This window comes from Jaculus jaculus, chromosome 3, assembly GCF_020740685.1.
Source record: "Jaculus jaculus isolate mJacJac1 chromosome 3, mJacJac1.mat.Y.cur, whole genome shotgun sequence".
NCBI lineage: Eukaryota > Metazoa > Chordata > Mammalia > Rodentia > Dipodidae > Jaculus > Jaculus jaculus.
The window spans coordinates 165,794,951-165,814,840 of NC_059104.1; the positions used below are offsets into that span (position 1 = coordinate 165,794,951).

General features: G+C 54.5%; 1 protein-coding gene across 6 annotated transcripts in view; it reads right to left on the reverse strand.

Moving 5' to 3' along the window:
- Myo7a (myosin VIIA) overlaps nt 1-19,890 on the reverse strand; it is a 91,347-nt gene that overhangs the window by 21,973 nt on the left and 49,484 nt on the right. For all 6 annotated transcript variants that reach the window (XM_045145460.1, XM_004656248.3, XM_004656249.3 and 3 more), the window contains 16 exons: nt 19,316-19,474; nt 18,899-18,991; nt 16,539-16,633; nt 14,909-14,993; nt 14,216-14,434; nt 13,702-13,809; nt 12,014-12,223; nt 11,271-11,474; nt 10,458-10,634; nt 8,889-8,978; nt 7,877-8,004; nt 5,564-5,690; nt 5,227-5,346; nt 4,355-4,528; nt 3,251-3,478; nt 1,569-1,739 (listed from right to left, as the gene is read on the reverse strand). In XM_045145460.1, the coding sequence (XP_045001395.1) occupies nt 1,569-1,739; nt 3,251-3,478; nt 4,355-4,528; nt 5,227-5,346; nt 5,564-5,690; nt 7,877-8,004; nt 8,889-8,978; nt 10,458-10,634; nt 11,271-11,474; nt 12,014-12,223; nt 13,702-13,809; nt 14,216-14,434; nt 14,909-14,993; nt 16,539-16,633; nt 18,899-18,991; nt 19,316-19,474 (2,388 nt within the window). The remainder of the gene's footprint in view (nt 1-1,568; nt 1,740-3,250; nt 3,479-4,354; nt 4,529-5,226; nt 5,347-5,563; nt 5,691-7,876; nt 8,005-8,888; nt 8,979-10,457; nt 10,635-11,270; nt 11,475-12,013; nt 12,224-13,701; nt 13,810-14,215; nt 14,435-14,908; nt 14,994-16,538; nt 16,634-18,898; nt 18,992-19,315; nt 19,475-19,890) is intronic.

Here is a 19,890-nt window from a genome sequence, read left to right on the forward strand (position 1 = left end):
TAGAGCCGGCCCGGAGGCCTCCGTAGGCACCAGTTTAGGTTGATGACCTGGAAGCCCCTACCGCCCACTGAAGAGCTTAAAGGGCCAGTGAGTATCGGAGGGAGCCCTAAAAGTCAGCATAATTTCAAACAATTCAGAAAAAAAAATAATTATGTGCACAAAGAGGCAAGTCACAAAGCAAATGTAGTTGGCCAGGAGAAATTGACATCACAGAGCTAGGTCTGGCCAGTTCGGAGTTACTTCCAAATGAAGTGCTTTTAAATTTCCCCCTGTTTTAGACTGAACTGCATCCCTTCCCCAGCTAAAGTCATGTGTCCAACTGGTAGCTGCCCCGCTTTACACACAAGTATGTTGGTTGGTGATAAGAGCTAAAGTTGTTAAAATGAAGTCTTTAGTGGGGACCAGAATCCAGTCTGTCCATGGCGTTTGGGAAGAAGCAATTTGGACGCTGATGCATCTAAGCACAGAGAAACGCCACGAGAACACGGACGAGGTGACTGTCCCCAAGCAAAAAGGGCAGGGGTGCGGGCCTCAGAAGACAGCATCCCTGTGGCACTCCGATCTCTGCCCCGGACCCCGAACTGACATGAAAACATCTGGAGTTCTGACGTAGGTTTCTTCCTGCTAGAAAACATCACATTTACATCCGGCCCCCAGGGGCTGCGGCGTAGGCAAGGCTCAGCCCTCAGTGCCGGTAGGGCAGAAGCCAGGGCTGGCCCCGGCATGGCAATGAAACAAAATGAGCTCCCAAACCAGAACAGCAATTCACACATGCCACGCCGACGCAAAACCGAGTCTGGGGCTGGGGAGACAGCTCAGCAGTTACAGGCACTTGCTTGAAAAGCCCTGCCAGCACAGGTTCGATTCCCTAGCGCCCACTTAAAGCCAGACACAGAAAATTGCACAGTCACCTGGCATTTCCTTGCAGTGACAAGAGACCCTGGTACGCATGTGTGCGCACGTACATCTATCTATCTATATATCGACATATGTAAATTTAAATTAGGTCTGCACCGACACAAGGCCTTTTAGGGTCAGAGCCCATGAGTCCCTCGCCAGCAACCTCCAGGGCTCAGCTGCTTCCCCACCCTCTCTTTTTCAGCAGACCCCTCAGCTCAGGAGAGAACTTCCCACAGCCATTCATGACCCGAGGCTCCTAGGTAGGGGGGTGTTGGCAAGGGGCCTGAACCTAGAGAATCTCCAGGCAGGAAAGTGACCAGTTCTTTCAGGGTGCATTTCCTAGACCAGCCCCCCACTATCCACCTCCAATTCGGAGTGACCACACTCCGGAAACACAGCAACCGTAAATAGCCGGGAGAGGCCATTCCCCAAACCCATGGCCCTGTGGGTTCCCTTGGGAACCAGCAGGACTGGTTTTCATCCTCTGTGTCCCTGGCATTCCCCGCACAGGAGGTGATAGAAGAGCCAAGGAGTCAAGTGTCTGTGGTGGGGAAACAGTGACTGGAGCAAAAGGTCCTGTCCCCAGGCAGCCTCCTGGGCAGTCACAGAACAAGTTCTGACTCCTTGTTGCTTGGGGTCTGCCCTCCTCGGAACCCTCCTTGTCTTACCTTCTTGTGGGCAGCAATGGCCAGCTGCGCCCACTTCTCAAGCGTCTTCAGGGGTGTGATCTCGCGGTCGGGGATGTAGGTGGGTACGAGGTTCAGCAGGCGCTCCAGGATCATCTCGGAGCCGTAGTCCACAAAGTACTGCTGGGAGGCCAGCTCGGCCAGGTCGTCCTCCTGAGGAGAGCCCCGTGAGTCCCGAAGCCTGGCCACTGGGATCAGGCTCCCGTCCCAGCCCTGTCTCCTGACCCTGGGTTCTCCCTGTCTCACTGTGGCACCCTCGTCTACACAAGGTAACTGCGCTCCTAAGGCCACAGACACACTCTCTCTGGTGGCCTTAGTGCCAGCACGTGCTAGCCTCTGCCTGGGAGCGCATGAACTGCGCCAGAGAGAGCAGACTGCCACTGTACGGTCACCTCTGTGTGGTGGCTGCTGGGGCTGGCAGAGAGAGAAGAGACAAGGAAACACCTGTCCTGGGAAATGGGGACAATATGAGTGAGGTGAGCAAGCGACCATCTCCATCACTGTCACTGTGCACCTGGAAAATGTCAACGTCAGCAACCACACTTGGCTCTGCAGCAGAGAGCCAGGTGGGCGCCTGGCATGTGTCCCTTCTCTGCTTAGCCTGGTGCCCAGGATCGATGATGATCTTACATCTTTCAGAGCTCCCATGCAGGAGCAGGGGCAATAGAAATGGCCTGGGGGCCGGGGGTGGGGTGGAGCCTTAAAAACAATGGACGTTTTCCAATGAGTTTGAATGATTTCAGGATTTAGCAACTAGGGGTGGAGGGATGGCTTTGTGGTTAAGGCATTTGCCTGCAAAGCCAAAGGACCCAGGTTCCATTCCCTAGGACCGACATTAGCCAGATGCACAAGGGGGCAGAGGGCGCACACATCTGGAGTTCATTTGCAGTGGCTGGAGGCCATGGCGTGCCCATTCTCTCTCCCTCTCTCTCTCTCTCTCTCTTTCTTTCTCCCTCTTTATCTGTCAAATAAATAAATAAAAATAACAATATTTTTGAAAAGAATTTAGCAACTGAAATAGTGGCTCTAATAGACAGTGACTAGATCATCCCCACCATCATTGCTGAGCCTGGAGCTCATTGACTCAGCTACACTAGTTAGCCAGTGATCTTTAGGGAGTCCCTGCCCCCACCTCTCCAGTGCTGGGATTACAGGTGTGTGCCACCACACCAGCAATTTTTTTGTTACTGTTTTTTTAAACATTTGTTTGTTTGTTTTTAGAGAGAGAGAAAATTGGCACACCACAGCCTCAGCCCCTGAAATCTAACTCCAGACACCCAGTGGTCATGTGTGACCTTACACTTGTCTCACCTTTGGGTCCTTAGGCTTTGCAGGCAAGCGCCTCGACTGCTAAGCCTTCTCTCCAGCCCTACGCTAGCAGTTTTACATAGATGCCAGGAGTCTGAACGCGAGTCCTCACACCTTTTGCCCTGCAAGCACTTTACCCGGCGACATGCAATTCCCTATCCCCTGGCTCCTATATTTTAGTCCCCCTGAACTGCTCTCCCCCACCCTGGCAGACAGTGTTGCCGCCGCCTGGAGGAGGAGCCTGGAAAGCGTCTAGCTGCCACCAAGGCAGGCTTGGCACCAGTTGACAGCTGCCCTCAGTCCAAAGATGAAAAACAAGTAGTCGTGGCCAAGCACCTCGCCCGCTTCACACTCACCTTCTCACACCTGTATTCCCCGAACTTGACCCCTCTCACCACCTGCTGGTAGATGAGGTTGGTGGCCACATTGTCTTCTGAGGGGTTGTGCCAGGGTGTAAAGACCTCTTTGCGGAAGAAGAGCCTCCAGGGGGCGTTGCGCTCCTGGGCACCCTGCTCCTTGGCATACTGTTCACACTGGGAGATGGCATCCATGACATGGTCACTGCCACTGCCCAGAGAGGACACCTGCGGGCAGAGAGGAGAAGGTTCCATGGGAGGGTGGGCAGGCACGAGGCCATCCACTGTGCAAAGTGCCCTCTAAGCGGAGCCCCAAGACCCAGAGAGAAACAAGAATCTCCCAGGTCTTCCAGGAGGCTGATCCCAGCCTCCGGCTCATCCAGTGACTGTTTTTCCAGCCTCGTGGAGAAACAAGACGCATGGGGGGCGGGGAGGGGTTCCCATTTCCCAGTACAAGGCTTCTGTGAAACCATTAGACCATCACCGACAACCTAGGAGACGCCTGACGGTGAGAAAAAATCCAGGCTATCTGTGCCCCAACCACAAGGTTCTGCCTCTGGACCTGCCGGGTGTTGGGGAGACCTCCATGGATCCAGCTCAGCAAAGAAGGCCACGGGCCAAGCCAGGAAAGCTCACACAGTTGGGGAAGAGGTGGAAAGTGATGACCAATGGGGCAGTCCACAGTCAGGATCACAGCACAGACAGAAACACGCTCATGCGCCCAGATGACTGGGGGAAGCCGGGCCTCCTGCCTTCCAGCCAGTGAGGCCTTATCTCCTTCCTTTTCTGGGCACAAGGACAGGATTCCTTCTGCTGGGGTGCAGCTGGCTGTGCAGAGGGGCTCTGGTTTTCAGTCCACAGAGAACAAAGGACGGCTGTGCAGAGGGGCTCTGGTTTTCAGTCCACAGAGAACAAAGGACGGCTGTGCAGAGGGGCTCTGGTTTTCAGTCCACAGAGAACAAAGGACCTGAGGGCCCTCCACATCTAAGTCTGACACAATTAAAGTTTAAGTGCCTCCCATGAGGACACTTGAGCCACTAGGTGGCAGCACTGAGACAGGAGCCCAAAGCTTTGTCGCCGCCGGGCGCTGGGCATAAGCCATACCTTATCAAACAGGGCAATGTAGAGGGAGAACCCAAAGCGGTCCTTGAGCGAGATCTTGTCCGCCAGCGCGTTGCACAGCTCCTTGGCTGTGGTTGCCGAGTCAGTCAGCAGGGTCTTGGTCGTCCCGTCCATGAATGTCACGGGCAGCATGATGGGCTTTTTGGACTTGGTGGCCTGGAAATGACCAAGAGGGTCTGTGGGTCTCTTTACTTCAGTTCACTCTCGCTGTGCTGTGGTTCCCCATGGGGCTGGAACTGCTCCTTAGTCCCAGGACCCCATTTTTCCACTGGTACACCACCTGGCTCAGTCACTAGGTATTCACCATGAAGGGACCTTTAGATTCACTTAAAGCCATGGCCCTAAGACTAGGAGGTCTGTGGTACCCCAGTGTGCCCACCTTCACCACCATAACACCTTAACGGGGGAAGGTGGCTAGTAGGATACTGGGTTATAGCCTTTACCCAAGTCATACCAGTCTCAGACTACAAATTGGATCAAGATCCCTATGCCAGGCTGCAGAGATGGGTCAGTGGTTAAGGGGCTTGCCTACAAAGTCTAAGGACCCAGGTTTAACTCTCCAGATCCTACATAGACCAGACACACAAAGTGACACATGCACAAGGTCGTACAAGAGGGCACATGCACGCATCTGGAGTTCATTTGCAGTGGCTGGAGGCCCTGGCATGTCCATTATCTCCATCTCTCTCTCGCATTCATAAATAAATAAATACTTTTTTAAAAAGAACCCTATGCCACTTTCCTATTCTGTGGGGCCCGGGATTCAGAACTTGAGGACCTCAGAATCCCACAGAGGCATTTCTGGGGCACCTCAGAGCACGTGTCCACACAAGCGCTGGCTACTCTTGGCGCACCTGGAGCTCCAGCCAACTGGGAGGCTGAGTCCGTGTCCCATTGACAAACGTCCTCCTCAGGCGCTCCTCGCAGTATGGGGCGTAGCCGGGCGGTCCCCCGTGGATGAAGTTCCGCAGGTACTACAGACAGGGGACCAGTGAGGCACTTCCCACCCAGCCTCCCCCGCCCCGGGGAGGAACTGAACCTCCTCCAAGGCACGTGCATGCAGGGGGCCCTGTCAGAACGGGGCAGAGAGCCAGGTGTTAGAGGGGGGACTAGGAGGTTAGGGATGAAGCCTCTGAGGACACACCCCCATTCCATGATAGAACTCTTCCCACCCCAGGGAACCTTCCCTACCTTAACGAACTTCTCGGAAGGGGCGAAACACCCCACACAGAGAGACACGAGGATCCAGCCCCTGGCATAGCTGCTCTTGGAGGGGTTGTGCGTGAGCTGTTTGCTGATCTGACAGTAGATCTCATCCCTGGGCAGGGGGACAACACCTCAGAGGGACACTCAGCTGTCCCTCCACAGCACAGATACCCTATCCAGCCAACCCAAAGCCGGCCAGGAAGAAACAGAGGGGGGCCGTGCAGACAGGCTGCGCATTAAAGCTCGGCGGGGGGGGGGGGGGGGCGGAGGGGATTGAGAGATCTTGCTTTAGAACCACGGTCTTCAGGCACGAGTCACAGTCCTAACTCCAGCAGCGGCCACAGCCAGGGTCCACTGTGTCCTGCGCGGGGACCATAGCCTGTGGAGGCCACGAGGACCGTGAAGCACAGGCCTGGCCCTGCCTTGTCCCTGACCAGTGATGTCACTTGAAAAGGGGAGCCTACAGTAAGACAGCGGCAGAGCACAAGCAAGCCAGGCACCAATGTCTAGTACTTGAATATTTAAGTGTGTCTAGTGCTTGAATATTTAAGTGTGTATCACTTGCAGTGAGATGAGAATGAAGGAGGTAACTTTTCGTTCTTGGTTTAAAGGGATCCTACATGATTGCTGTCTACGAAAACAAGCCAAGGTTGATACCACATCCAGCCCAGGCATCACATACTAAGCCTCCCGGAAAGGCAACAGCTTTATCTGCTGTAGTGAACTTTTTTTTTTTCCCTGTTCTTTAAGCTGGGAGCTCTGAGGGCAGCCTGCCTGCTCAGGGACATGATGGCCGCCAGGGGGCGCTCACTGTCCGTTAAGTCTATGACCATCCATGTTTTGCATTATATCATCTCACAGGCCTAACCTCTGCCTCCCGAGTGCGGTGATTAAAGGCATGTACCACCACGCCCAGCTTTAACTTTTTTTTTTTTTTTTGGTAGGGTCTCACTTTAAACTAGGCTGACCTGGAATTCGCTATTTAATCTCAGGGTAGCCTCAAACTCACGGCGATCCTCCTACCCCACCTCCCAAGTGCTGGGATTAAAGGCGTGTGCCACCACACCTGGCTACAGTTTTAACTCTCTGAAAGCCTAGGATGATGTTTTGGTTTGGTTTCGGTTTTTCCAACGTAGGGTCTCAGTCTAGCCCAGACTAACCCGGAACTCACTCTGTAGCACAGGCTGGGGCTCGAATATACTGTGATCCTCCTACCTAAACCTCCCTACTGCTGGGATTAAAAGTGAGCCACGACCCCTGGCTCACAGGTACGCCTCTGGCCCCTCCTTCACAGATGAGAAAACTGAGGCTTACAACTGAAAGCTCGAAAAGCTGCACTGCATGCAGCCATATGGGAGACAGAAGTCATCAGTGGTGAAAACAATGGACACTGGAAGCCTCAAGTTTGTCCAGATGGGCAAAATGACTGAACAGGTGCAATAGTGGCATGTCCGCTCTGGGGGAAACCAACTGCTCTCTAATTGGACTGGAGGTCCACTCTATGGGAGGAAATACATGCCTGGTACTGAAAACTTAATCGAAAGCCTATGCAGGGGAGGTCATGAGCCTTAGGGGTATAAAGCCTACTCTTGTCTGGCTAAATGCATATATTACTCTGATCAAATTGCCCTGAAAGCATCACACTTAATGTTCATACTCATATATTAATGCTACTCTCACTTCTGGTTAGAGAAGCTTCTCTTTTCAGATGGTGATGGCCACTGGGATGACCCAAAAGGCAACATAGTGCTGAGAAGAAGGGATGGAGGAGTGTCCAGCACTGAAACATCTCACTCCCTCCAAGGCTCAGGGTCCACTGCAGAAGAGGTGGCGGAAAGAATGTAAGAGCCAAAGGAAGGATACCACTCCTTACACACAACTGTGTGGATAGAAACTGGCCTCAATATCCAAGACCTCACAGTGCCTAGCAATATCTACACAAGACCCTCATAATAGGAGAAAAAGATGATGACATGAAATTTAAAGAGAGACTAATGGAGAGAGGGAGGGGATATAACAGAGAGCAGAGTTATGAAGGGGAAAGCGGGGGTGGGTGGGTAGGAGGGAAATACCATGGTTTGCTGTCTTTAAGTATATTTAAAAAGAAAAGAAAACTGAGGCTTAGAGAGATAAAGGAACTCAACTAGAACCATAGGACTAGCCAGTCAAATACTGGTCTTTTGGCTTCATGGGCAGCTAATGTAACATTGCCACTACTCAGCCACTGAGAGCGCCCTAGGCCATGCCCAGAGGTACACAGCCACAGCCCCCCCCCCCCCGGGCCCCTCAGACACTGACCGTAGAGCAGGCCGCAGGATGCCGTTGCCGATGATGAAATGCAACTTCTCCAGGTTGGAGGTAGGCCGGTCCTCCAGCATGCTGTTGCCCTGCACTGTAGACTCTCCATCGTGCAGCCTCTTGGTCACCTGCATTCCGACCACCTGCTCATCCAAGCCTCTGGTCCTACCAGCCAACCTCAGACCCCCCAGTTCTTAGGTGATGTGTGTCCCTGTGAGCATCACGCCTGGCCCCGGCAATGGCCACATGTCATGCTCCGATGTGTGACAGACCCGCAGAGCCTCCATGGCAGAGAGGCCAGAGGAGGTTTGCATTGTGCTGAGCTCTGAGGCTGCCATCCCATGCCCTTCCCAGGACCCTAAGGCCTCTTCTTGCTTGGACCTCTTGGACTCCAAATATAGGTGTGGTGCTCAGATCTGAGCTCATGAAGCTGCAAGGCTGGATTTGTGAGCCAGATGGAGGCAGGATGTGGGCAGAGGAAGAGCAGGAGACCCTGGCTGCTTGGTAAGAAGCCTAGGAGCCCTCCTGCAGGACGGGACCCCCTAAGCAAGGTGCAGATGTGGAGGAATGAGGAGCCAGCCCTGGGGCTGATGGTACGTTTGGTGCCTATCTGTCTATCCGAGCCTCTACCAGCCTGGGACAGCCATGGGGCATAGGAGCTGGGTCAGCTCAGAAAGTGAGGGACAGATTCCTTGAGTACATCAATTGGCAGTGCTGGTACTGGGAAGCACCCCTAACACAGAAGTCTATGGCCCAGGCTGAGGGTTCCTCCAGCCAAATGCATGGTACACAATTGTCTGTAAGCGCCCTCACCCTCACGTGCGCTTCCCGGCAGGGGGCTCCTGCACTGGGAAACCGGCTCCCCGCCCTCCTATGCTTGCTGAAACAGCCCCCATGCTGCCCTGCGGAGGGTGGCAGCGCCCACTCCCGGTGCCACTCTGGAGTCCCCAGATCAAGTGTGCTGGCCTCCTAGGGCTCCCTCAGAGGCTGCCAGGCCTGCGGTTGCTCTCACCTCCTCGGTGAGTTTGGACTTCTTCTTCAAGGTCAAGTGTACCAGCTTGTGCCTCATGCTGCTTTTCTTCGGCCCGTCAGGGAGCTGAGCCTGTGGGGCCAACAGAGGTCAGAGGCAAATAAATGGGCAGAAAGTTCGGATGAGACCGCTCGGCAGTGGGATTGGGCTGGGAGGTCGTCTCCTGTGCACACCAATACTCACAAGACGCATCCCTCACCACCACTTCCCCCCATCATCCCTACCCACCAACCAACTGGCAGATGGGGGGGGAAAAAACAACAAGACTCAAAAAAATCATAGTGAGGGGTTGGAGAGATGGCTTAGCAGTTAAGGTGCTTGCCTGCGAAACCTAAGGACCCATGTTCAACTCTCCAGGTCCCACATAAGCCAGGCACACAAGGAAATGCAAGCAGAGAAGGATGCACATGCCCACAAGGTGGCACATGCTTCTGGAGTTCAATTACGGTGGGCTGGAGGTCCTGGCATGCAATTCTCTCCCCTCTCCCCCGCCCTCTCTCTCTTGCTCTCATTCTGTTGCATAAAAAAATAAAGGCCAATCTGTAGAGCTGGCCTCAAAAAAACAAGCATAGTGGAGCTGGAGAGATGGCTTAGTGGTTAAAGCACTTGCCTACGAAGCCAAAGGACCCAGATTCAACTCCCCAGAACCCACGTAAGCCAGATGCACAAGGTGACATATGCACGTAAGTGGCCCATGCGCACAGTTGGTGCACATCTCTGGAGGTAGTTTTCAGTGGCTAAGGCCCTGGTGTACCAATTCTCTCTCTCTCATAAAAAAAAATAAATAAACCACAGTGGAGCTGGAAAGATGACTCAGTGGTCAAAGGAACTTGCCTGCAAAACCTGACATCTTAGTAAAGCCAAATGCACAGAGTGGCACATGCATTTGTAGATTGTTTGTAGTGCCTGGAGACCCTGGCATGCCCATACACACACACGTCCTCTCTCATTACAAATAAATAATAAACCATTAAAAAAAAACAATGGTGAAGATAGGAGAAATTGCTCAGTGGCTAAGGTGCTTGCCTGCAGAACCTGACAACTTGAGTTCAGTTCTCCAGTACCCATGTAAAGCCAGATGCACAAAGTGGCGCATGCATTTGGAGTCTATTTGCAGTGGCTGAAGGTTCTGACGTGCCCATTCTGTCTGTCTCTCTTCAATCTCTCTTTGCTTGCAAATGAGTAAATAAATAAATATTTTTAAAAATCACAGTGATGGAGTTTCAAAGGTGAAAGTGGGGGGGGGGAAGGAGGGTATTACCGTGGGATATTTTTTATAATCATGGAAGTTGTTAATAAAAAATTTGAAAAAAAAATCACAGTGAACAGTGAGACCATCCAGTGAGTCACCACCAGATTTGGCCCGTACAGCAGAACCCATTTGTCCCTGAAGCAAGCCTCTCAGTTGTGGTCAGCACTTTATAGTTTGCGAAACTTCCACAGGGGGGTGGGCGTGGTGTGTGTGTGTGTGTGTGCAAGTGAGGCAACAGATACATCGTAGCATGCTCTTTCTTCCGAGCAGCTGTCAGCCTGGGGGCACCTTAGTCTCACCTCACCCTCGCCCTGAAGAGCCTGCAGCTCCCTCTTGTACGTCTTCTTGCCCAGGGTCTCGTAAATCTTGGTCATCACTGGAATCTTCTCGCTGCCGTCACTCATGGCCGTGTGGTACTTTGGCTCCGGGAGGTCCCCCATGAAGCGGAGAATGGTGATCCAGACTGCCAGTGCTGCCTGGGGCACAGTCCACATGTCAGAAAGCCAGGGCAAGGGCTGGAGAGATGGCTTAGCAGTTAAGGCATTTGCCTGAGAAGCCTAAGGACCCAGGTTCAATTCCCCAGTACCCACATAAGCCAGATGCACATGGTAGCACCTGCGTCTGGAATTTGTTTACAGTGGCTGAAGGCCCTGGCATGCCCATTCTTTCTCTCTCTATCTCTTTCTCCCTTCCGTTTTCTCTCTCTCAAGTAAAATAACCTTTTTTACAAAAAGAAAAGAGTGCTGGGCGTGGTGGCGCACCCCTTTAATCCCAGCACTTGGGAGGCAGAGGTAGGAGGATCACCATGAGTTCGAGTCCACGCTGAGACTCCATAGTGAATTCCAGCTCAGCCTGGGCTAGAATGAGACCCAACCTCAAAAAGAAAGAAAGAAAGAGAGAGAGAGAAAGAAAAAAATCCAGGGCAGATGGAGGATGTCTCAAGCCACGGAAAGAGCCTGGACGTAAGGGCAAGGCTGGAGATGCAGCCAACTGCTTGCAATAGGGTCTGTCCCTAGGCTTGGCTCTAAACCAAAGACTGAGACTCTGTCCACCTGGGCCACCTCCCAGGAAGACACCCACCGCCCCAGCGACCTGACGGACGGCCGCCTCACCAGCTGGTCACCCTCGTCGTCGTGGTACAGCAGCGGCTGCTTGAGCGGCCGCCGGGTGTAGGAGTGCGTGGTTGTGCCCTGGAAGTAGGTTGCGGCAAACTTGGCGAATTTGTACTCAGAAAGGTCCTCCTCGTCCTCGTCCGGCAGGGGCAGGGCCGCGTCCACATCCTCCTCCACCATCTCCCTCCGCCCGCGCTCCAGGTCCTGGCGGGACACGCAGGGCTTGGCTCTCCGCCATCGGGCCTTGCCCTCCCAAGCAGATGCAGGCTTGGGATGCTGCCCACCCCGCCATCTAGTCCCTCCAGAGCCAGCAATTCCTCTCAGAGGGCAGGGCCTCTGATGGTCCTATTTGCCGCCCACATAGCCTGGCACACAGTGGGTCCTCCAGGAAGAGTGAGAAAAACATTAATAACGGAGACTGGTGGGATGGCTCAATGGGTAAAGTTACAAGCATGAGGACCCGAGTTCAGATCCTTATCACATGCATCCACGCACATATGAACACGCGCAGACATGTGAAAAACACACTCACACACAAGTATAATAAAGGCCCCAGAGAAGCAGCGACTGGCCCAAACAGGCCAGGGGCTGGATGAAGCATGGGACCTGCAACTCCAACTGTGTTTGTCATTGTTGCCCCTCTGCCCAGAGGGGCAGGCAGACTTTAAAACAAAGGATCTAAGAGGGAGGAAATACACTAGGGTGTATAAGGGCCTCTGGAAGTCCTGCCCCCAGCCTGGTACCTCAAATCCACTGGGCGCCTGGCCTTCCTGGCCTGGCAGACCTGCTGACGTCCCCAGGAAACCAAACATCTTGTCCACCATGTCCGAGTGGTTCACGGGCTCATGGCGGGCCCGCTCCATCTGTTCCAGCAGCTCTTTCTTCCGCCGAGCCTCTTCCTTCTCCTTGAGCTCCCGCTCCGCGTCTTCACGGGCCAGCTGCGCCAAGCGCTCCTGAGGTCAGGGTGACGCACAGGAGATGGTCAGCACCCGGCCCCAAGGCCTCTGGGAATGGCCATCCTCTGGGGGACCAAGGGAGGCCGGCAGCAGCTTTGGACCTCACCTCCACCTGGGTCCTGACTGCAGAGGGCTTACCATGCCCTCAATCTCCTATCTGAGTCAGACAGATGCCCACTGCCCCTAGGCCGGACAGCAGCCCTGATGTCCCTCAACACTTAGCCAGGACCTTCCCAGACTCCGTGTCCCTCTGCCTCCCCTCCACCCGCCTCCAGAAGTTCCAGGTTGTGAAGCTGGGGTTCTGTATCAGAACCCTGCAACAGAAAGCAATGTAAGCCAAACTTGAAAATAAATAAGTAAAATCAATGTTTTAGTAAGTTAACTCTGATTTCCTAAATACCAATTTAACATGTAACCAAGATTATAAAAATAACACTAAGGTATTACATGTCCTTATCCCCCAACAAAGTCCCCATAATCTAGAGCCTATTTCACACTTTCAACCATGTGGTGGTTGGAAGGTAATAGCTTGAATGTAGAACCCCCATGGACTCAGATGTTTTATTAAAATTTAACTTTCAGACTGGAGAGATGGCTTAGTGGTTAAGCGCTTGCCTCTGAAGCCTAAGGTCTCCGGTTCAAGGCTCAGTTCCCCAGGACCCACATTAGCCAGATGCACAAGGGGGCACACGCATCTGAAGTTCGTTTGCAACGGCTGGAGGCCCTGGCGCGCCCATTCTCTCTCTCCCTCTCTTCCTCTTTCTCTCTCTGTCTATCGCTCTCAAACAACTAACTTAATAAATAAACGAACAAAAAATAAAATTTAACTTTCTACTTCAGTCACTAGCAAGCAGACCCCTATTTAGAGGGCATGTCGCTGGAAGTGGATCTGAGTCCAGCCCTACCAGTGTGTGCATAATAGTTTGAGCTCTGTCGGTTTGCACTAGCAGCTGGTACTGGCCGTTTGGTTTTGGTTTCTCTCTGCTTAGATCTGTGAAAGGGAGCCAGCTTTTCCCCACCATTGATGGAACTTCCCTGGATCTGTCAGCCTGAAATAAGCCTGTTCCTCCCATAAACTGTGTCTGGCTGGATGTTTGCCCCAGCAATGAGGAGCTGACCTCAACAGGCCGTCACTCAGACAAGCCACACTTCAGTATTCGTGGGCGCTTGCGGACAGTAGCCTAGATTGCGCTTTGCGAGCCTGGGCACGCTCCTGTTGGGACTTCTGATCTTCGTGTCACCCCCAGTTGTCAGCAAGGTGCCATGGGCACAGACCCTATGACTTGGGAGCTGCAGCCCTCTGACCCTTTGCCTGGGATAGCCCAGGCCCAGTGAATGCTCGGCTGACACATGCTGAGGAAGGGACGCCTCCAGGGAGGAGGGAGGAAGACCGTGGACACGGGTGACTGGGCAGCCAACGGTGGCGGAAAGGCGCGGAGCCGCACGGAGGCAAGATGACCGGTGCCCTGGCTCACCTGATGCTTGCGTTCGGCTTCCTCCTTGGCCTTCTTAGCGCTCATCTCCTTCCGGAGCTTCTCCTCCTCTGCCAGTCTCATCCTCTCGGCCTCCAGGCGCCGTCGATACTGAAGAAAGGGGTGGCCAGCCACGTGGTGGGCACGGAGATGTAGGCAGCGCTGGTCACAGCTCCACCCCACCCCCGCGCTAGGGAAGCCCTGAGTGACTTTGCCAGGCAGTTTGGCTGAGAGGGAAACGGGTAGCTGAGTCAGTGCCCGGGGTCACACATGGACGGAGGCCTGTGGATCCCAAAGCCAGATCAGGTATGCCTCTTCCCAGAGAGTCACCGGGGAACCGGGCCTCAGGCCTGCCCTCGCCCAGGATGGTGGAAATGGGCCCTGGTCCCCAGTCTTATGCCCACCTCAGAGCACACAGGGTCACCCCTCCCTCAGCCAGTCCCTGGAGGTGATCTGCCTAGCTGAGGTGGGACATACCTTAGAGGAGAGCCCCTCCCGGATGCCAGGAGACCCTCACCTCAGCCCGGAGGCGCCGGTGCAGCCGGCGGGCGATCATGCCCCGGGCATAGGCCTGCACGGTGAGCACGGCCCAGAGGCGGTGGCGGAAAGCCTTGCGCACCAGGTAGGCGCGGCAGCGGGCCTGGAACTGGATGATGCGCTGGCGGGCCAGGCGGTACTGCTGATGCAGCTTCCGGGAACGGTGCAGGGCCTGCAGCCTCAGGAAGCCCAGGCGCATCTGCGAGAACCCCAGAACCGCATTCACGTCCATGCCCCAGCCCAGAGAGGTGCTGCCGATGGCTGTGTCCAGGGCGTACCCCCACAGACTGGACTCCGACAAGGCCCTGTTTGTTCAGTGTCCCTCGAGTAGAGACCCCTCAGTGAAGTCTGTCTTCCCTCGGAGAACCGTCCCCCCAGCTTTAGACCAAGAGTTGTAACTAACTAGGGCCGTTCCTGTTCATTTCCCCAGCTCAAGCCAAGGTTGCAGCCAGCTGTTCTACAGAGGTGCGTGTGACCAGACTCCTGGCCCTTCCAAGGTGTCTAAAGGTTCCGGTGTGCTTAGAATTATTTGAAACATTCCAGGGGGAAAAGCAACAGATAGAGAGCACAGAGCTAGACCTGGGCTTTGGCTGAAGGAAACGTGGGGGCTGGCTGGGGCAGCCCAAAGTGCAGGCGAGCCCCGTTTCCAAGATAATGCGAGGGGGAGGCTCACCAGCCCATAGTTCCTCCTGCAGTTGTGGCCCCGCCAGTGCCTCTGGATCAGCGTGGCGGCGCTCTTCAGCTTGAGGAAGTTGGACCTGCAAGAGCAGTTAGCGACGGCTGACTCCAGAGCAGGGAGCTTGTTCCTGGAGCCAGCTAGGCCCAGGGCTCAGGGCCGCATGCTGAGCCCTGCCCTGTGACGTTGCGGTGGTGTGATTTCGGACACAAGACACGAGATCTCTCTGTGCCATCGTACCCTCATGAATTCCCTGAGTGAGTAGAATAATGCTTGTCCATAAGCTGGTCAAGTTAGAAACTCAAAAGGTACTTGATGCAGAGCTGGTGGCGCACGCCTTTAGTCCCAGCACTCGGGAGGCAGAGGTAGGAGGAGCGCTGTGAGTTCGAGGCCACCCTGAGACGACACAGTGAATTCCAGGTCAGCGTGGGCTAGAGCGAGACCCCACCTTGAAAACCCAAATACAGCCAAGAAGGTCCTTGCTGGATAGGTAAATGTCTGGGCAAATTAGTTGCCGACAGAATATAAAGGAGATGAGGAAGCTGAGATTCTATGAGGTTGGCACCGGAGCCCGTGTCTCTGCCTGCCTCCAGGAGCCCAGTGCTACTACCCTGCACAGAGCAGGATGGTTCTCAGGGACAACGGTCATCTCGTTGTGATGGGGACACAGACATACTAGTGACAGCAGGTGTCTGCTGAGTGGAGGTAAATACAGAGGATGGACAGGTGGGCGTGCAAGCCAATGTGCCAAGGGACGACACACCCACTCAGATGAGCCATGCTGCTGAGCATCAGTGGGTGAGTGGATGGTGGACGGAAGAGCTGGCAGAAGGGTGGCTGGGCGGGCACAGGATGGCAGGTACACAGATGGCAGATAGACAGAGGGAGGTGAAGGGAAGGAGGGAGGACAAGACCATGTGAACTATAAAAAAAAAGAAGGGGCAGGTTAGGGATTTTTGGGGGGACCCTGAATTATACTGTAGAGTTGGTCCCACCCATGTATGAGCAATGACACGTGTACACGCATGTCCCTTATATAGAATATTAGATACACCTTGTGAGTTATAAAAATCTCAAATTTGGGAGCTGGAGAGATGGCTTAGCAGTTAAGCACTTGCCTGTGAAGCCTAAGGACCCCAGTTCAAGGCTCAATTACCTCAGGACCCACGTAAGCCAGATGCCCAAGGGGGCGTATGCCTCTGGGGTTTGTTTGCAGTGGCTGAAGGACCTGGAGCGCCCATTTTCTCTCTCTCTCTCTCTCTGCCTCTTTCTCTCTCTGTTTATCTGCCACTCTCAAATAAAGAAAAGATAAAAAGTGTCTCAAATTTCCTCTTTGGAGAATGCTGTCAGCATCTGAGATGAGCAGAGGACCCCATGAGCATGTCTCCTATCTCCACATGCACACAGGAGGGCACGCTGGGTAATCCGGTTCACGTGGGATGGCGGAACTGTGTAAACCTTGCATCTGCGTTCCTCCATGTTTCCAGGACCATGGATGCAAGTCACGCGTGCATGTGCTTGTTTCTGGGTGGACATGTCTGTTGTTCATGTGGGAGAGCAGATGGGAGCCAAGCACCCCGTGCCCCCCACACACACATATGGAGGGCTGGAGCTGGTTGGCACATACCTGTCCTTGAACCCTCGGATGACCTTCTGAAGAAGGATGACTCTGTCGGTGATCGCCTTGTCCCGCTCCACCTCCAGCATCATGTCATGGTGGTCCTAGAAGGCAGGACTTCCAAGTACCACCCTACCTTGTCCTCTAGGGCCAACAGACCGGTGTAGAGCCTGTATAGGGTCTGTGTTCCTTCACCCAGGCCCCTGGCCTAGGGCTCTGTGGCCCTCCTGGGTTCCCAGCTATGGGAGAGTCCCATGCATTGGTCTTGGCAGCCAACAGAAGTTGTGACTCTTCCCCAGAGGGTCAGGAAAGACAAACAGAATCAGAAGCTTCTCATTTCCCTGACAGGGGTGAGTGGGCTCTATGTGCCGCATCCCGGCTCTCCTGGCCGCCGTGTGAGCTCCAGCCCCTGCACTGCCAGCCACGGGCTGTTCTCCAGAATTTTAGTAGCAGACTCCTCACCAGAGCTCTCCTGGTGCCCATCTGGCTCCCCTCCACATGCAGCCAGACAGCCTTCCCAAATGCAAACCTGACCGTGCCCTTCTGGTCACACCCCACTCTGCTGTCCCTCTCTGTGGCACTCCAGGCCTTTGTGAACCAGGCCCCATCTCTAGCTCCTTCCCCACTGCAGTTGGATAAAACTTGAAACTTCAGGGTTGGAGAGATGGCTTAGCTGTCAAGGCACATGCCTGCGAAGTCTAAGTACCCAGGTTTGATTCTTCAGGTCCCATGTAAGCCAGATGCACATGGGTCTGGAGTTTGTTTGCAGTGGCCAGAGGGCCTGGTATTCCCTCTCTCTCTGTCTCTAATAAATAAATACATAAATATCTTAAAAATATTTTTTTAAATACTTGAAAAACTGGGCGTGGTGGTGCATGCCCTTAATCCCAGCACTCAGGAGGCAGAAGTAGGAGGATCACTGTGAGTTCAAGGCCACCCTGAGACTTCATAGTGAATTCCAGGTCAGCCTAGGCTAGAGTGAGACCCTACCTCGAAAAACCAAAATAAGTAAATAAATAAATAAAAGTAAATGCTTGAAACGTCATTGGTTCACTCAATACATATAGGTAGGATGTCCCTGTGTGCAGGCACTATGCTGAACACTGGGGTGGAGCCACAGTGGGCCTGTAGCCCTGCTTGAGACCTGGCCTTTAAGTCTCACAAGGGAGAGAAAAACCCCTCAAATAGCCACAGACACACAAGACAAGGCCCGGAGGAGCTGCTCAGCCACGACTTTTGCAGGGAAGAGATGAATGGTCAGAGGAATGAAAACAGCCCTTGTTAAAGAGCCCGGATGGGTAAGCATGGGGACAGAATCCTCTGGAACTAGATGCCCCAGGACTTGCTGCCTGTCCCCTCTGGTGGTACAGGCTGGATGTGGACCATCCCAAGGTGGAAGTCTCATTGCCTTCATCCCTAGTCCTGACCGTGACCACTCATCTCTGGTCCTGTGAAGGGAGGTGTGAAGGGAGGCTAAGACTTCCCACCCCACAGGGTTGAGGGAGGCCTGCCAAACAGAACTCAATTTCCAGCTGGCAATCAAGGGGTGCACAAGAGATATAAACACACTCCCTGGTGTGGAAACAGGGCACAGGAAGTGCAGGGAGCTGACTCAGAGCCCCAGGCCAAGAGGAATTCACTAGACCCCCCCAACAAGACCCAGCTGAGGGTTGGTTCCTCTGCTTCCTCCCTGAGCTGTCCTGCCTCCAGACCCTGCCCCCAAAAAGGAAGGGCTCTGCCCAGTCACCAAGACAGCAAAGAAATCCAGCCTGGCAGAAACTGAAATGGGGAAGCTCACGCTGTCCCCCGCTGCAGCTGCCCTGCCACTGATAATTCCCAGCAAGGCCTCTAAGGTCACGGTTATCCAGCTCCCTTCCCTCCTCCCCAGACCCCATCCCCCTGCCCCAGAGACTTTGGGAGCCAGGAACCCCAGCTGCCATGCTCAGGCACTGGGTCAGAGCTGTGGACAGGCAGAACACTGCTGACCACAGCCTGGGTAAGCCCTGCGTGCAAGAAACCACTGGAAGGGACCCAGGATCCACTCTAGAGCACTCAAAGCTGTCACAGCTGGGGAAGGGCATGAGCAGAAATGTCCAGCGACCAGCCTTAGGCAGCTGAGCTCACAACCACGGGGTCAGTCAAGATCTGAGTCTCTGGCATGGGCCTGACAGGAAGCCCATCCCTGGCCCTCTGACCCTAACCTTGGGGTGAGAGCTTGACCAAGCCCCAGTTTATAGGTGATCTCCAAGGCCAACCCCCCCCCCCCCGACCACCACCAAGGAGACCTGACCCCAGCACAGCACTCCCTCATGCCCCACCCGTGACTAGAATTCAGCCTCCAAGGCACCTGGGAAAGGCTCCACACTCACCTTCAGAAAGATCTTGGTCTTGCCAATCTGCCAGTCATCATGTGTGCCTAGCACTGCCTCAGCCATGCGCTGGCATGTCCCCCGGAGGTCATCCTGGGAGGATGGGGAGGCAGTTGGGGGGAGACAAGGGAATGGACAGCCTCACCAGTAGGAAAGGCCTCAAGTGTCCCTTCCAAGGCTGGGAAGCAAGACTCGGGCCTGGCTGTGTGACAGTCTCAGGTGGGCGCTTCCTTCTGTGAGCCTCTGCTCCCTCCTTGGCTCAGCAGGATGATGGCCACCAGGGTGTCAGCCTCAAGCCCTGAGGTGTTCCACTGCCCCACCCAGATTTCTCCAGCAGCCCCTGATGTGGTCAGGCTTGGGTCACTGTCCCAGTGCAAAACCAGGACCCTCTCCTCCATCAGTGCACCAGCCTCGTACCTGCTTATAGGCCGGTTTCACCCCGGGAAGCAGCACCCGGTAGCGCTCCACAAACTCCACGAAGCTATAACGGATGGGGTAGCCGGCCCGGCGGATGCGGATGGTCTCCATCATGCCCGAGTACCTCAGCTGGCGCACACACAGGTGCCGGTCGAACAGCTGTTGGGCCAGAGCCAAGGGCATCAGGGGGCACAGCTGTATTAGCGAGGCTGGCTCTGTGCCACATTCGATTAGGCCCCAGCAAAGGCCTGGAGGAGTCCAGGCCAGCCAGCACATGAGGGGCTAAGCCAGGCAGAAGTCCAGGCCTGCAGCTCAAACTCACACATGGACAGGAAGAGAAAACCCTCAGGTTGGGGGCAGTGGGGGGTGGGGGCTATGGGATCACAGCGGAGACCCAGGTCTGTGTCCCTTGAGAAACACAAGAGGCTTCACAGAGGAGGTGGTCAGAGGATAGGGTATTCCCAGCCTGGAGGAGGGAGAGCACGTGCATAGGAGCAGAAAGCTAAAAGTGCAGGGCCTGATGGAGGCCCTGGAAGGGACTAGAGCCTGGCCCCGGCCACAGTGACAGCTGTCAG